The sequence below is a fragment of the Amia ocellicauda genome, chromosome 2 (genome assembly GCF_036373705.1).
Source record: "Amia ocellicauda isolate fAmiCal2 chromosome 2, fAmiCal2.hap1, whole genome shotgun sequence".
NCBI lineage: Eukaryota > Metazoa > Chordata > Actinopteri > Amiiformes > Amiidae > Amia > Amia ocellicauda.
Window position 1 is genome coordinate 13,201,488 of NC_089851.1, and position 17,828 is coordinate 13,219,315.

General features: G+C 39.3%; 2 protein-coding genes across 3 annotated transcripts in view; both read right to left on the reverse strand.

Annotated features, from left to right (window-relative positions):
- Window positions 1–252: 252 nt before the first annotated feature.
- usp14 (ubiquitin specific peptidase 14 (tRNA-guanine transglycosylase)) lies at window positions 253–8,942 on the reverse strand. 2 transcript variants are annotated; one of them, XM_066719209.1, is made up of 16 exons: window positions 8,682–8,942; window positions 7,116–7,261; window positions 6,688–6,720; window positions 6,208–6,312; window positions 5,640–5,743; window positions 5,201–5,259; window positions 4,962–5,092; window positions 3,902–3,982; window positions 3,456–3,550; window positions 3,142–3,256; window positions 2,988–3,053; window positions 2,749–2,841; window positions 2,464–2,598; window positions 1,975–2,035; window positions 1,553–1,660; window positions 253–1,360 (listed from the first exon to the last, which is right to left on the reverse strand). In XM_066719209.1, exons 1-16 carry the CDS (start codon window positions 8,695–8,697, stop codon window positions 1,212–1,214), a joined length of 1,497 nt encoding a protein of 498 aa, XP_066575306.1. In that variant the 5' UTR covers window positions 8,698–8,942; the 3' UTR covers window positions 253–1,211. The 2 variants fall into 2 exon arrangements, with proteins under 2 accessions (XP_066575306.1, XP_066575313.1); XM_066719216.1 differs by having other exon boundaries at window positions 2,470–2,598; window positions 8,682–8,941.
- Window positions 8,943–12,851: 3,909 nt separating this feature from the next.
- The window catches only part of rock1 (Rho-associated, coiled-coil containing protein kinase 1), a 68,668-nt gene continuing 63,691 nt past the window's right edge, over window positions 12,852–17,828 (reverse strand). Inside the window, exons 30-33 of the mRNA XM_066719229.1 lie at window positions 17,416–17,494; window positions 16,938–17,199; window positions 16,433–16,637; window positions 12,852–14,450 (exon numbers count right to left, since the gene is read on the reverse strand). Coding sequence (XP_066575326.1) covers window positions 14,447–14,450; window positions 16,433–16,637; window positions 16,938–17,199; window positions 17,416–17,494 — 550 coding nt within the window. The 3' untranslated portion in view covers window positions 12,852–14,446. The remainder of the gene's footprint in view (window positions 14,451–16,432; window positions 16,638–16,937; window positions 17,200–17,415; window positions 17,495–17,828) is intronic.

The window sequence follows — 17,828 nt, forward strand, 5'->3', positions numbered from 1 at the left end:
TGGAGATAGGTATGTAATAATCTGATCTGAAAGGAACAGGACTTGTGTGTGCAGGAGCCTTCTAGATTAAGTTTAAGGCTTGTCCAATTTAACAATGTCATTGTTTTCCTGATGCCCAGGTATTGTCTGCACCAGGAGAACAGCTTATGTAAACGTGGTTCCTATATATTCAGACTTTCTTGTTCCACTTCATACAGGATACTTACATTTACCCCACAACCATGAGTAAAACATTACACAAATCACACCTGCTTCAATAGAACAGAGGTTTATTTTTTTCCATTTATGAAAAGCCAGCAATCAATAACTTATGACAAAAATAAATGAGACTTGCCACTTTGTTCTGGGCTTACACATGACAGTGGCAGTATGGTTGGGTAGATTTTGGGCAGCAGCACTGAGTTACATAGTGAGGCAATAAACGTCCTTTCTTCCCGCTCACCAAGGTAGAGCATGGAAGGCGAGGAATCGCACATTGTAGGATGGCAGTATCCATGCAACAAGGACAAATTAATGTGGAGCGTATGAGTGCAATAAATATCTTTGTATTACAAATAATGTTTACAGGATTTGATATTAAAACAGTTCACAAATGAAGTGATTGTGCAGGGTTTCCATGAACCAATTGAAGAGTCAGAAAGACTCATCTACAATGCTTTTAAAAGTTACTTGGCTTATTTAACTGTAAATCAGAAACAAGTGCAGCCTTCTGCCCAACACTAAAGGCAAGGTACAAACAGGGCTGTATTCTACATCAGTTCATACCCTATTGGTGTTTCTTCATGGGGATAGGGGGTGGGGGACTAGTTAATATAAAGCAGTATTTCTCCCAGTGAGAACTTGTCCTGAACGATAAAAGCCGTCTAGGATCAGAACTGAAGTCAAGGTCATTTTACAGTGCTACCAAATAAGTATGAGCACTGCTCTTAAAAAGTTTATAAAATGTAGAAGATAACTGAACAGCTAGATTTGCCAGTTCGGTAAAGAACGTAAAAGCCGGGGCACTTGTTTTACTTGCATTTGATAACTGTTTTGGGGGGGGGAAAAAACACACCCGCACGCTGCCCTTTTAGTAATGATGCACAAGGATGTGCAAGATGCATCGATATCAATTACAAAAAGATTTTAAGGTCAGAAGTTTTAAAGACACAAATATTTATTGCACATCTATGCAGACAGTGCTTGGAAATGGCATTTTCTTTGAATAGTAATTATTGTTGCTCATCTTCAAGTATTTCTAGCCGGCGAGGCCCGTACAACAGAACATAGGCTATATGCCAGTCTCCTCCCCCAGACAGCTTCAGGATGTCTTCTGGGGCCACGATGCTCACTTTGTCATCGTCGAACTTGACCCACTCATCTACAGTGCAAAGAAAGAAGGGACTGATGAAGGCCATGGCTTGGATGTCAGTTTACAATAGGTTTGTCAATACTTGTAAACAACGTACTTCATCAAGAGTTTGAGAAGATTCTATGTGGATAAAGTCAAACTAGGTACATATTAGGCATATATTTCTTACATCTATCCAGAAACCATAAGGTATACATTTACCTTCTTTCCTTTTAACCCAGGCTACGTAGTGTCCAGACGAGCTTGATCTTCCCTGGTGCGTCAGCACAGCCTGGAGGTCATAGTAACCACTGTTGTTGGAGCCTAGATCTAATAGATCAAAACATCATCATCAGATGACAATATTGACTATGGATCATTTGGTATTGAGAGCACCTGCCAATTTTTAATTAAAAACATATGTATGTGTGTGTGTGTGTACGCGTACACCAGTAAACTTCACTTAAACTCCTCATTCTATTTAAATCAAGATCATACTTTATCACAGTAACAATACATGACAATATTTTTCTGCTAAATTACCAAATTGTTTTGATTTAATCCGAGATGGCTGAAAAAGCAAGATCAGTCCGAATCATAGGAAAATGGGATTTAAGGGATGTAGAGTCATAAAAATACCTTACCATTAGGAAATGCAAACGGCTCATATTTCACTTCTTTAGGAGCTGCAGGTTTCTTATCCACCTGTGGGGCAGTTCATAGAGAAAACACTAATTACAGGGACAAGTTACAGTAGCTTAAAGGCCTATACACATCCTGCCAATTTAGTAGGTACAAATCTGAATCATTAAACCATCTATTCCCCTATTACACAAAACTGACAACACAGGAAGAAATCTACAATTAGATGCAGCCGAGGTTCACCCCCCACACCATGAAATATCTGCACTCCAGACACATTTACTTTTACATCTCTCTTTAAAATGCAGTGTACATTGACACTCATCTACTCAGTTCTGCTAGAAAGGGTGCTATTTTTCCTCAGCAACCTCTGCCATAAGCTAGGAAATCCCGAATCGCTCTCATCTCAATTCAGTCAGGCCAGTTTTGCATTAGCAGAGACGAAACTCCTGCGATGCCTTGCTCTCACACACACACTTTGTATAACTCACACTTGCCTTTTGCTGCTGCTGGTTAAGCTTTTTGTCTTCAACCTCCTTGAACTTGGAGCGTGTTGACACCATTTTCTCCTGCAGCTCTGAAGTGCACAGTTCGAAAACATCAAGCATCAAAGGGAATTTCACATCCTGGAAAAGTCAATTCATAAGAAAGGTAAGAAACCTGAAAACAAAATCTTGTTTAAGATCTGTACAGGACACACATGGTCATTGTTTAACATTTTTATAGATTGTCATCCTTTAATTTATTATATTTTTATAGATTTCCCACAGACTGACCTTCAGGACTTTGGCATTCACTGATTCCTTCTCTTTGTAGAAGAATCGCACCATCTGAATGGTCAGGTACGAAGGCAGGCGGCTGATTTTGGACTAAAAAGTAGATTGGAAAAACATTAACGGCATTCCAAACCCTGTATTCATTTATTTTACAGTTTAATGCTTGGGAGTTTAATGAAGATTTTAACTGAAAAAACTAAATAGAACCCATAATTAGTTGTTTTCTTACAATTACTTACAGATTTTATGTACAAAGCATTTCTCTGCAGAGATGGAGACAGCTTGGTGATTTCCTCTTGAAGACGCTGCAAACACAGAAGACAGTGTCAGTCGGGCGCTGTGCCAGCGGGCAGCGTCAGCTCTGCGGCAGTTGGTCTGGCAGCACTCACTCACCAGGCGCAGTCCTGTGAAGAGGTATTTCACCTCCTGGTTAATGAAGCAGCTGAGCTGAAGCTGGTTCTCCTTGCCTTTCGTGGGCTCCTCGTCCTCAGCCTCTGTGCACTTCATGCTGAGATGGAGGTAGGGTCAAGGGTCAAACATACAGAGCTGGTGGGGTGAAAGAGCAACAGGCTCATTCAAAAAAGGAGGTCTGTTTTCTACAATATTTCTAACAATATTGGCAAGAAACTAGCAAGTTTAACTCCGTTATGAATGCATCTTTCTTCATAAGGCTAGAATTGGTTAGATATTAAAATTATAAAGGATACGTGGTCTCAAATTCTACACCAAAATACTGGTCTATGAAGTTCTTCTTCACTGGAGTAGCTGCTGCTCCACCTTCTGCTGCTGTCCCAGAGTCCGTCTGCAAGCAAGATTAAGCACAAAGATTGAAATGTATACATTAGTTCAAACTGTCAAGGAAAATGCACCGTGACAAAGCCTCTCAATCACAAAACTGACGAAGTTTGAATCCAGGCAAAAAATGTATCTATATTAAAAAACAATTTAAAAAGCACTTTTTCCCCCAGCAAGCTGGTCCTGCTCACTTAAGAGTGCCAGTGCTGAAGTCTCTCTCAGTAGTTTTATGCAACAGTTTAAAGCTAAGAGTGACACCTTACTGCCCCAGCATCCAGCTTGTTCTAATAAATGTAGAAACTCCAGCAATGACCACTACAGGGGTCATCTTTCACAAGTAAGACCATCAAACTACTACCTCCATGGGAGCCTCTTGTTCCAGTGGTTCAAGCTTCTGCTGCAGCACCCTCATCATCTGCAGCCAGCACTCGTTGGCATCCTGCCTCACAAGGAGGAACAATTTACCACACAACCAGGATGGCACAAAGAACAGGAAGGTGAACCAGGCACAGAAAGAGTGGCTTGCTTTATTCACACAACCTTAGAGATGCATATAATTTCAGGTTAGGCAGGTCTGTTCATTAATAATTTACTCAAATAAACACTCAAAGTCATTCTTGATCACAATATTAACATTTGTAGAAGCCACACAATTAGCTGAATGGCCTCTCGTGTGTGCAATAGTGGTTCTCATGATTTCAGAGTAAAAACACGTCTCTGTGAGGTTCCTTGGTCGAGCGGGAATTTCAAGCAAAGGCTAACATGAAGATGAAAGAGCTTTCAGAGCAAGTCGGGGATAAAGTCATTGAAAAGCGCGAGTCAGGAGAAGGGTACAGAAAATATGGTGGTGCCACTGCGAGGCCAACGCCAATTTTGAAAGAGCTACAGGAGTTCAATGGCAGAGACGGGAGAAAATGTACATCAGGCAACAATATCCAGAGCACCTCACAAAACTTGCCGGTATGGCAGGGTGGCAAGAAGGAAGTAAAAGAGTTTGCAACAAGGCAGGGTGGAGTGCCAGAGTTGGATAGAGACAGGAGAACTGAACAGATAACAGTAACGGATTGTGTTTTGGACTGGTAGCGGTTTGTCTTATTAGTATGCATGTGTAGTTAGAAACCTGTTACGCACATTTAGTTAGGCTCAAAATCAGAGCTGGAATTTTGTTTGTTTTCTGTATGTTGCTTAATTCTGATCACAGAGCATGTAAATAAACCTGCACTTCGCTCAGCGTACCCCCTGCCTTTGTGTTTCCTAAACCACGCATTTAGAGCCCTGACACTGTGGTCACTCCCCCCCCCACAGGGTCACTATATAGATTTATTCCCCCTGCCTTCTTGACACACAGAAGCAAGTGCCTGTAACATTGACACAGGAAGTCTAAACAACCTGCACAGTGGAAGGGAACACGCACTCACCTGCTGTAGATACTGGCCCTGGTCTCCCTTCTCTGCAAACTGGGGAAAAGCCATGTGCAGAAACTGCAGGAGAATGATCGGGGGTATACTTGAAGAGGTTTTATCCATGGATTCGTACAGATCACGCAGGGCTGGGCAGAAAAAAGAAAAACAATGTAAGGAAGTACAAAAAGTAAAGACTCACCTCACATTATATCTGGTTAGTTAAGAACAAGTTGTAACCTGTAGCACTTACTGACCTGCTGTGATGTACTGAGATGATGCATTTGCCCCAGACGCTCTCAAGGCACCTGAATACCTGTAGAGAGAATGACAGTGACGGCTGAAAGACTCTGCACAGCACACACTGGATAGGGAAATGTCAGAACGATGTAGATGGAAAAATAATGCAAATCTAAAAGAACAGAGGGACAGAACGGAATAGGAACGGATCACCCAGATGAGTCAAGCATTTACAGATTGTGTGCCACGATATATATATAAATCATTCTTTCAACTCGATATGAAAGAAAGACGACACCTAAATAGGAAACCTAAGTTCATCATTATATGGACTTTATAGCATTGTATTCAAATGAGTTTGTGTCGGAAAATAGTTGATAACAAGGGAATCATTAAGTACATCCGAGATCAGTCCATACAGATGTGAAGACAAATGGAAACAGGCTGACACCCTACCTCCTAAGGGAGTCTTTGAGTTCAGGCACAGAGCGCAGACATTGCACAGTGGCATTCATGTAACAAGTGTTGCCCAAGTTTGTTAGTCCACAGGGTAAATCCATCTACAGGCAAAACGAGACAGAGTGGACGGTTATAGCAAGGATGAACCATACTGAAATATTACAACAGGCACAGAAAATTGTTAAGTAAGCTTACAAGTGATTTGGGCAACTTCTACAGAGGAAGAAAGAAACTCATGCAAAGTTAAAGTTTATAAAGAACAGCTCACTGATAAACACATCTACTAATTAGATACATTTAATATGCTTTTGTAACTCAGAAAAAAATTCACTATCCATAGCAAACTTAGAAGAAGCTTAGAGGACATTGTCAGGGCCTCGGGTAAAGCAAAATCATTAGTGTGTGGTGTTTGATAAAGTGTCTTGTAGGATATACAGTTTAAAAAAAAAAAAAAAAAATGCTAATTCCATGCCTCAACAGACAAAATGTCGGAAACGATTCTTCACTGCACAATTCAACACTACACTTCAGGCCGCAGCTGTGATTGCCGGCTGTGAATACTCACGGCTGAGGCAAGCTGCTCTTCCGTCATGTCTTCAACAAAGACTGGACGGACCGCAGGCTCTTCGGGCAGAGCTTCTGCCGAGCCCATCATTAACAAGGTCATTCCCTGGAGAGGAAAACACTGAGGTGAGTACACCACCGGCCAACAAAGGGAGAAGTCGCACTGGCCCTGCATTAACACAGGAAAGGCATGCAGAGTGACAGAAAACAAACAGAACAAAAACAATAAAAGATGAATCTCAGTGTGTTCTGCTTTGAGCAACAAGGACTCTTTAAGAGCATACAGACAGAATCAAAGCCTGTCCTACAGCCCTAACACTAATAATGGTGTAACTGCATAGTTTCTCTTCACGTGCACCCTATGATGCATTTGACAAGATCTTACATTGTTCTCACTAGGGACTGCTGGTGCTAGTTTATCATTGTATTTACACTGACCCACCCAAAACAAACTGCTGAAAGAATACAAAGAAATACTTACATTTTTTAATTTGATGTTTCCCCATTCATCATCCTAAAACATTAAAGCAAATACATTACTTTGTGACTGATAAATCAAATACATTATTAACTTTGTTACATTTCTTGTGACTCGTTTTGCAGCTTCTGCTTTAAGAAACTTATAGTGTATCTTAGGTAAAGCTGTATCAGTTCTATTACATATACCTAAATACTGGAGATGTCTTTACAGACAACTATGGGCATTAAGGTTGCACTTAACATTACATTCAAAGTAATTTGAAGTGTAATAATACTCTAGATTAAAGTTTGTTACTACAACTATATTCATCATAAAAGTCTTTCAAACAAGTGAAAACAATTCTGCCCCCACCCTACACACTTTCTACACATCTAGGACATCCCAATCCGCTGCTCTGCATCCTGGACAGTATTGGCTGGTTTCCGTACCTTGAGCGTCCCACCTTTCACCATCACCTTCTGTCTCTCGGGCTGGACCCCAGTCAGGGCGAACAGCTGGGCTTTGAACACCATGGGAGGCTCCTCCGTGTTCAGCTCCACGCCATCAAACTTCTCCTTGCCCCACTTCACATTCACTGAGGACAGACAGCAAGAGCGCGCTCAGCGGGCCAAGGTGGCCAAAAACCTACTGCCACACACACTGAAACATCCTATCCACCGAAGGCAATCAGGGGACATCCACTGAGAATTCAATATATTGTAACTGCTTACTCCTGTGGACAACCGATACGTTTAATCCCCATTTTATTTGGTAATCAAAGAGTTTCACATACAGTGCAGTGGATGTCCATTTTAAATGATGTCATCAGTAAATCAATTGGTACAATTGAGGAGGTTGCTGCAGCACTGTGGGCGAGTATGAACAGGCATTTAGCAGTATGGACCAGGGATCATTTGCACAACTTTGCATCGTTTCCACTATCATGAATGTTAGGCTTTACGCTTAAAAATATAATGAGAAGATTTCAGATTCCATTCTCAAATTCAACCACAAATAAACCTAAATGTATCACGAAAACTATGAGGAAAGATCGGGAGGCAGCTTGAACTTGAGCACACAATGTAACGACTAAGTAACTGGTGAACAGGCTTAAATAAACCGTCCTTACACTTGACATAGGAAGAACAAATTGCATTAACCCACATTTACCTTAAAACAACCCCACCCCAATTGTGCTCAGTATAAATGGATTATATGAATGACACTTGGGTGTAAATCATAATTAAAACACACAAAAAAGCACCGCCGTTTTAAATCAAACATGAACGTTTCACGACATAGTAAGATGTAACAAGTCTACATTATATAGTTGCAAACTGAATCTAACATTAACCGTCTTACACAGACTTATACCCCTGAAAACTGCAAATGTTACGTCAGATGCAATGTCAATAAGACTTGTTTTGGTCACATTATTCAACGTGACTATTAGTATGCACTTTAAACAAGACAAATCCGCATATACCACATAATAAATGATAATTCGTTTTTTTAATGCCAGACTTTGCTTTAAAAAAACAACGACTCCGCAAAGAAGGCCGGAAATGTATATTGAATAATTAAACAAGTTACACTGCAAAATACAACAACTAATAAACCCACTTAAATGGACTGAAAGGACACTCTTTTGGGTCTCTTATGAATGCTTAACTCAGGAAACAGTATGTGCAACTCTGAAACCGCAGCTAGGTTTCACTGGGGATGAATAAGCAAACAAACCCAAATTCCCTTTGCGGTTTAGTAATTTTTTTAACATATATTAAAAGTTAACACAATAAAGAAAATCAGCCGAGGTTTTAAAACATCTCAGTATCCATACGTCTGCCACTGAATAGGCGTTATTTCTCACCTAAACGGCTGATCTAAGGGCTTTAATGTGGGGCTCTTGCTCAGGAAAGAGCCGCGGCCAGCTCTGCGGCCTAGCCGGGACACTCACATGTGTCTTAATCGATGCCCTATCCGAGGCGGGCGTTTCGTTTGTTCGTTCATCTTACCTGTGAAAATCGGCATTTTGCAAGTTTGCTGCTATTAATGTCCAAATCCAGACGCTGGGCCGCTTATTGTGGTCTGTAGATCTCGCCTCTCTCTTCATTCAAACGGCTCCTCACGATGACGCTGCAACTACACGCCGATTTCAGACCAGGATCGACCCGCTCTGGCTGCAACTACCCGGCCTGTGCGGACTGGACTGGGTGTGGGGTGTCAGTGGAGCTTATGGGTCAATGCGGGCCATTGTGTGTGTGTTCAAGTGTTTGTATGTGTAGCAGCAACCTATGTGTGATGCCAATCAAGACTTTATAAAAAAAAGCATCGTTGGTCGAAGAGCTTGCTTTATTTTTATTTGTGTTTAAGATCACATTGGAAGCATGTGCCCCCTTTTTAGTCTTAAAGAGACATCTACATATGTATTGCTGATCTTAAAGTAGTCAATCAAACCCTTTATTAATCAAGTCAGTTCAAGGCTAAACTAATGTGAATACACCAATGATTAATAATGAGCCCCTTCCTATTTAATGTCTGAGTGCCTCAGGTGTAATAAGCCTCATCTTAAGATTTAAAGGGGGGAAATGGTTGAGGACTGAAATACAGAACATATGTTTAGAAACCACCCATAGTTTCAGGTGCTTAATTAATCTATTTCTTCATTCAGTGTACATTTTAATTCAATTGCAATAAAAGCAATATTACAGAAGGATACATGTAAATTCAAGGTTTGGTTGGATTAAATAGTTGTTTTGACTGCAGCTGCTATTGTAGGGGGCAATTTATTAAATGAGATGTCTACTAAAACATACAGGTATTTACCGGTCATAATTACAATATAGAAATAGTGTGTGCATTGAATAACCTGTTAATGATTACATATTTTAGTCACATGAGTCAATGCTTGATAACTGTAGTATTGTATCTTCAGATGTTACCTTTTGAAGATGCATGCACAGTAATGCATCCTGCTTTTCTCAAAACGAGACAGCAGAGGTCACTGTGCACTAAAAGCTTAATAGAAAAGGAACAAGCTGAGCCATCAGATGGAGAAAAACAGTGACATCCATATAGCATCAGATCATTTGCTGTACATTTCTTCTTAAATTAAATACTGAAGTGAATGGTTGATGCTGGTTTACACAGACCTTACAAGAAGAAAACAAATAAAATGCTTTATCTCCCAATTACTTTAATACAGTTGAATCAACTGTGACTAAATTGTTCACAAACAGCTACTAGCACAATCACTTTAAAGACAATTATGGAACCCAATACCCTTTAATCCAATTGATAATTTACACTGGACACTTCATAAACAGACCTTATCATTTTACACATTTTACATTTAAGTATGGTTAATAGTATCAAATAGGGTTTTTCTATCCAGTATGAGGTATGGACTACTTCCCTTCTGGTGAGATCTAAATGGCTGTCTAGGATACAACCATAGTAAGAGTTTACAAACTACTGTGTTTTTATTTAGGTTCATAGCTGATTTAATGAAGAATGGAATACACTGTGGCCTGTAAACCATATGGCTTGAGAAGCACAGCTCTAACAGGAACAGAGCTCTCTCAAGGGGCCTGTTGTCATTCAGAGCATTTCTGTTCATGCATGCAGAAGTGTGGGAAGCAAATACAGTTTTGCATCAGCCTGAATGTAATTTTAAAATTGCAGAAACATGCCAGATGTCTGCCAAACCAAATAGACTGGGAAAACCACATATTATTTGGACTTGTTTCTCTGCTATTCATCCTTGGGTACAACAAATATTTAATTGCCCATATTCATGAAGTACAATACTGGCCCAAATAGAAGACAAGTGTTTTTTCAAAATATTTTTTTTTTTTCCATACTATATTCACAGACTAGCAACAGCCTAAACTTGACTCAGAGCATAATGACAAAATTGCATATTCCATTAAATGAGTGATTGATGACTGGATTGAAAAAGGGTCAAATAGCAAAGGGATTAAGAAGTTATGATGCAAATCTTAAAATCTTTGGAGCTTTACTGGATAAGGAAAAGGTATTACTGACATGCCTCCTAACAGTAATGTTTTTTTCTCTTCATCGATTACTCAAGTTGTTTTATCAGTTTGATATGAAAGGATACATTTATGTAAATTCTTTCATTTCTCTTCATTCGAAAGTAAGGTCATCTTAAATTCAGGCCAAGGCAGTAAATAGATTTACTTTACAGTACCATGACCTTAACCTAATGGTCATTTACCACCATCATCTTACCATATTCACTGTGCAAGTACTCCAAATACATGGAACAGACTAGATCTTATGATAAACAGACATTTGAACACATGCAGACATTCGGTTTTGGATAAGAAAACACATAACCCATGAATGTGTATACTTTGATTAATCGAAAACAATATCATTATTCACCACAATAAATAATAGAATCAGGGCACAATCACATTGCATTTATACTCATGCATCTAATCTACACAAGATCAAAAATAACAAATATTAAACATCCATAAATTAATAATAAACACCAACATCCATGAAAAGTAATACTGCAATAGGACTCAGCAGAGCAGTGACGGCAGCAGTGACGGTGTGGCAGCTGTGAAGCAGGTGTGTCTGATGTTCAGTACTCTTCAGGATGTACGCCTTTGTGTTCAGCCGTCTTTCATGTCGCTGCTGTGAGGAGTGCACACCCCGCTGTGGTTTCTGGTCTTGCCTTCCACCTTCCTGCAAACTCTTACACACAGATTGAATGCACTGTGCTTCACTTTCTCAACCAGACCGATTAGCTCTGTGATTTTTGAAATTTTCCAAATTCATTTCCAACAGTCTACTCCAGTATAAATGTCATGTGCTTCACACACACATTGAGGGGAACAGGAGGATGTTGCGTCACTCGGATCAATGAAAATTCTCACACGTCTTTTTTTCCCCGTCAATGTTCTTTTCAAGGACAAACAACTAAGAGAAGCACAAATAACAGAAAAATCTATTAGCATGTGCATATCACGGGTTATTTACTTAAGATCTTCCCATTTTCCAGAGGCACAGTTAACGTGGTACACCAAAACATATCTGTGATACATGAATAACAGGACTGTCGACCTCCAGTCCTCATGGACTGCTAGATGGCAACTTAGAACCTTACTAAAGGAAAAAAATTAAAATAATTGTTTTAATACACAATATTAAACAGTCTGAGGCTGAGGCAAAGTACTGATTTAGGGCACAAAATATGGGCATGGACATATTAAGAAATACACTTTGTCAAAAATAAAATGAGAAATAAAATACATTTTAGCTTTAGTTAACATTGACAATAGCATTTAAAAAATAAAAAGTGTCAGTTAAACCCAAAACATTCTGTTGCTACTCAGAAGAATTGATTTGCAGGCCCAATGCAATGATATGTGCTGCCAGCTCCTATCGGTCTGGTGATCTAAAGAGCTCGTTCATTTAAATAAGGGAGCAGCAAAATATGTACATAAACGTCATAATTCAAAGACGACTCAATAACCTAGATAAAATGTTAGACAGTCGCGACACATTTAAGATATGCCTCAGCATAAATAACATGAATGGGTTTGTATAAACCTGTAAAATAAAACACCCTTGCTTATTTGTTGGGATCCCCATTTTTTTTTATACAAAATTATCATATTCACATAATTTGCTTCCTGTATGTCAGTTTTACACAAATTATAAATGCAAACATATGACTAATCACAACTTGCTCTTCCTGAAAAAAGCATTATAGGAAGTGACTTTGTGACCTCTACCTTAGACACAACCATTCATTATTATTACTGAAGTTACAGGAAATTTGAACAAATATATTTCAATGCAAGTCACTGTTGTGTCTGGTCAAGAGGTCACAAGATCTCTTCCTATGAAGCTTTCAGCACTTCGAGGAAAGGGAAGTTTCCATCCTCCAAAATAACAAGTCAATATTTACATTTATAAAACATTTTTAATTGCCCTGCAGAATGCAAATGTATGGAAAGCAATTTAATCTTTAGGTGATCCTAATAAGTTAGCAACAGTATATCATTTTAAAACATCAAATGTTTTTAGCAAGACTCACTTGAAAATATTTCTGTGGAGAGACGAGGCATTTTACTTCCTTTCTCTGGCCCTTTAAAAGGGTACTTTGCTTTCCTCACATCCCACAAGAAAGACGTCTTTAAAACTGTAGATAAAGATATGTTTATTGATACATATCCATCAGTGCGGCCTTCAATACCATTAAAACATGCAATTCATCCAAGACAAAAATCATATTTCCAGTGCTTCTTTTAATGAACACAACTGCAAAGCCATTATAAATTACTGAGGAGGTATTCATTTAAAAAAAAAAAAAAAAACCTTAACTGTAACATCCAGGTCATTTCTAAACCCTTTTGCGGTAGTTACAGGTTATTATAAGCGTGAGTCTTTTGCATTAAAACAGGTGGAATGAAGGAGATGTGTGTGTGTGGGGGGGTGGCTTGTGTTCAACCGAAGCCTGCAGTTTGTCACCACGTCAAGTATGTTTACTATGATGGTGCAAAACTCACTTGGAACAGGTAGTTTATTGGTAGATTGTATTGCATTCATGAAAACGTCACACATCCACAAAGTTATACCTTGTAGAGAAAACAAAAATAGATCTGATAAAACCACCAAGTGAAAGATGATTAAAAAAAAAAAAAAAAAAGTTTTTTAAAAAAAGGGGAGGGGGTTTCTTTGAGATTTCTACATTACACAATATGGCAGTAAAATCGTTATCCAAAGTTAAGGCACTAAATGGGCCAAATGCTACTCCTGTTAAGTGTTCTAAGAATAATTTACATTTTAAACAGTGCAGTTTCATTTTCTTTTTCTTGTTAACTTAATGTTTTCTTTTTTCAACCACTTAATTAGGAATCATGGTAAGGCAATACATTACAAAACAATACAATTATAATAATAATAAAAACATTACAGAAACAATGTGCCCCAAACTCTTGGAAGTCAGCATTGTCTTTGTACTGTTAGTCTCCTAATGCCATTAGAATGTTGTATCAGTATGGCTTGGCAAAAAAAAAAAAAAAGGTAATAAATGCATAGATTAAAAAAAAAAACGTTCGTTCCCCCATACTCCTGCCCACCCACCCCACCCCCTAAGAAAGAAAACGCAGCAACTGTAAAGAATTCTGTAGAACCATTTGCTTTTTCTTGTTTCTTGCAAAGTTAATGAGGAAAGTAGCATTAAGGCCATAAGGATCCTACAGTGAAGGCATCGAAAACAAGTTGAAGAGCATTGCTCCTGGAATTGCAGTCTTCAAAAAAATAAGAACTGTCCTCTCCCAGAATCCATTCACTCCCAGTGAATTGCTCCCAGTTCACCAGCCACCTACCCACCCCCCCCCATCAGCAAGCAGAATTTGTACCAGAAGCAACCAGGTGTGTCTCTTCTTAAGTACTGCAGGAAGTTTCTCTGGCAGAAGTTTGTTTTTCTTATTTGAAGATTGAAAGTAACACCATCTTTCTGAAGGTATGTTATTGTGATAGATAAAAGCAATCTACTCTAATTTCAGGCAAGTCTGCACAGAAGGATGGCAGGGTGTACACGGAAGCCCAGTGGAGAAGAGGGGGGTGGGGGCGGCCATGGTTCCCCCGAAGCGAGTGATATCTTGTGTCATTACAGGAGTCCCAATTCCCAGCACAGTTCTTTCACTTGTCATAGCACATGATCAGGTTCTTGTTGATAAAAACAGAAGCCAAAAAATCCCAAAGTCCCACTAGAATCCAATGGTGCACATGGTTAGCTGGAAAAGAAAAAGAAACATGTCCAGTAAAGGGAAGAACAAACCAAACAGAGATTTTTGGTTCAAATAGGAGGCAGCAAGACATTACCAGAAAACGAAGAAACATTTAGGGATGGTACATAAGTGTTTTGAAGTGCTTTTACACACAATGACTCCTGAAAGGTTAATATAATACAAATAAATCTGAAAACTGCTTTAGCAGCGTAAATGTGTAGGCTCAAACACAGACTTCTGTATTTTAAGTACTACAGAATTGTAAATGAGGCAGTTAAAAGTACTCGAGTGCATCAAATGTGGAAAATGACCTGAAGCTGAACATTTACACTTTTAAACAGGAATGTCATGACAACATAATATTTCACTTCTCTATTGATGAGGGAAGCTTATGTTAATGCTCCCACCACAGGATTCAATGAGAGCATTGTTTAAACATATAATACAGTGCACATATAAATTCATTAAACCAGTCCATAGGGTCATTCAAAATCACTTAAAAAAATCACCAATATTACTAAATATGCTAATGTATTTTGGTAACATTTTAAATAACTAAAAGCATTTTTCTCTTATGTATGATTTACATTTTGTAGTGGAGAATCTTTCAGTGGCGAGGCTTTAAGTGAGTGGCTTTGCCATGCTGTGAAAAGTGACCTCAGTTATGTAGTACATGTTAAAGACTGCTTACTTTACTATTACTATTTTTGATTTCAGCAGGCAGTTAGCTTGACACACTAGTCACCCTATAAAAATATATAGGTGGGCTGTTTCATGAAATGCAGCTTCCAAATGTTTGTGAATTATGAAGAGAAAGTTTAGTTTAATTGGTTTACATTCACATTGCAATCTAAAATAGAAAAATTGGACAAACACAAACAATACGTTTTACATTTCCCACACCTGTGCAATAAAAGCATGCCCAGAATAGATTAAGCTTTAAGAACATGAAAGTGCATACATCACAGGCTTGACCTAAAGAATATTGTACTGTGTATCAGGTGCATAAACTCTCTTTGGTTCAATTCCCGTGAATAATGCACTTGAATAAATAAAATACTTTAGTTATAACCTCCCTCACTAAAGAATGCCATACCATTTGATTTGCTCAGACTGGCCAACGACAGGCTCAAGTGAGTGTCTCAGACTAGTAAAATGTATCAGTACATTGAAGGCTATAGATCGATATGACATTCAAACAATATAGAGACAATACTGTTTGTCTTGTGCAGTGGTGTAGCTGTTTTGGTGACTGTTTATTCTGCGTTGGCGAGTCTCTGGGGGTGTGGCTCGAGTTGCGTCACGCACTGACGCTTTCCACCCGGCCCAAGGCCCGGCGCGTTCATATTCACAGTTAGGATGCTTTTAGGCCGCCTCAAAAAGCGGGACTAGTTTTGACCCGGCCCAGGGCTGCCTTAAAACTATGACTCCGTTCACATTTGAGTTAAGGCAGCCCTGGGCCGGCCTAAACCTCAAATGTGAATGGGGTCATATATTCTGCACTCAGCATTTTTCTGCCAAGTGAATGTTAAGCTTAGTTGTGCCATGATTTGATTTACTTTTTTGTTTATTGTGTGATTTGGAATTGCCTGTTCCCCAGTTTTTTCATGTATATATATTTAAACAAAATAGAACACGAAGCACAGAGGAACAAGAAAGAAAACATGGTCCTTCCAAATAAATGCATCTCAGTTAGGTTAGTGAGGTATCTTCCCACGGTTATATCCCTCCCTAATCCTTCTGAGGCATGTAACAGCAGAAAAAATAACAACTGAGTTCTGCTCTTTCATCTCGGACAGCAACGCGAACATTCAAGCTAATTTCATCTATCACTAGGAAAATACTAAGCAGAGGATTAGGATTACAAAAAATATCTATATATAAAAGGACTTTCTGTGCAATATCCTTAACACTTATATTAACCACACATTAATGATGTGAACCTTGAACTGATTCAGAGGATTCTCCACTAGTCGTTCCTTGGTTACCTTGGTTTGCCCGTTATGCTTTTGGGATTTTTGCGGAAGGACTGGTTTACAGATCTAGTCGACATGGTGCGCGGGGAGGCCCTCATGAAGGAGGAAGGGGGAGTCTTGGGGATCTTCTTCCCAAGGTGCCCAATCCATTTCTTCTGCTCATCCTGAGACAGTGCTAGCAGTAACATGTCCCGAGCCGAGGTTACATCGTAGTTCACTGTCGAAAAACGAAAAGTGACAATTAACGCCAATGTACCACTAACGACGCCTGCCTATAGCAGTTTGAAGCACCATTAAAATATAAATGCGCCAGTTAACGTACAAAAATACAAAGATATACAACATGGATGAGCAAACATTGGCTTTTTTGCAAACATGCATTCTATCGATTGCTTATTTGCTTATTTTTTTTCCTCAAGTGTTCCTTTCGTGAAGATTAACCAAAGAGTAAGCATTAAAATCAGCTGCAATGGGACATGTACTTGTAGGAAATTGTGAAATTGTAGGTCCTCTGTACCTTTACAAGGAGCAATGACATCCTCCTTCTTGTCCAAGTGATCCTTGTGGCACTTGACATGGCAGCGGCGGCACTCGAGCGCTGGCGGGGGCTTGAACACGTGCCACAGGGGCTTGGCACAGGCCTCGCAGTTGGTGGGGAAGTGGTAGAGCGTGGGAATGAACTCGTGGCCCTTGTGCGGCAAGCAATTTGTTTTGTCGCCTTGGTGTCCCGATTCCATGTCCGCTTCTTTTCGACACTCTCCCTCATTGGCATACAGGATCTTACGCGAAAGACAAGAAACACATGAGCAACTAAAAGAGTAGAGGCAAACTTGAGAACACAGACAGAGGGTTGGTAAGAGTTGACCTATCAATTAAAGTAAAAACATGCATTTATTTTTTCAAAGTAAAAGAGTTGGTGATTATTTGCCTGAATGCAAGGGGGATTTAGCTCAGACTCCACTGATGTAAAAAGGGAGGATGTACCAGAGACATACCTGAAATATCCTGGGGATCTCCTCAGTTTCTGCTCTGTACACATCGCCTTGGGTGACGGGGCGCACGTGGAAGAGTTTGCTGCAGAAAGGAAATGTGTATGCTTAAAAACGGCCCCTTAATGTACTTTAAACACATGGTCAAGTAAGAATTTTAGACCCATTTCCTACATATTCATATGTATGACTGAACTTTGAAGAGTGCACACTGTCAAGAGATGCCTGTACAACATTCACTGTCACAACTACAGCAGTACATAGATGATACTTGATAAAAACTTGTTATTAGTCAGATTAGCAACACTGAACAAAAAAAATACAAGCTCATTGCATTTATAAATGAATTTGAAATCTTTATTTTTACTAGATTTAATCAGTCAAGTTATAGGACAAATCAGGATGAAGTTGAGAACTAT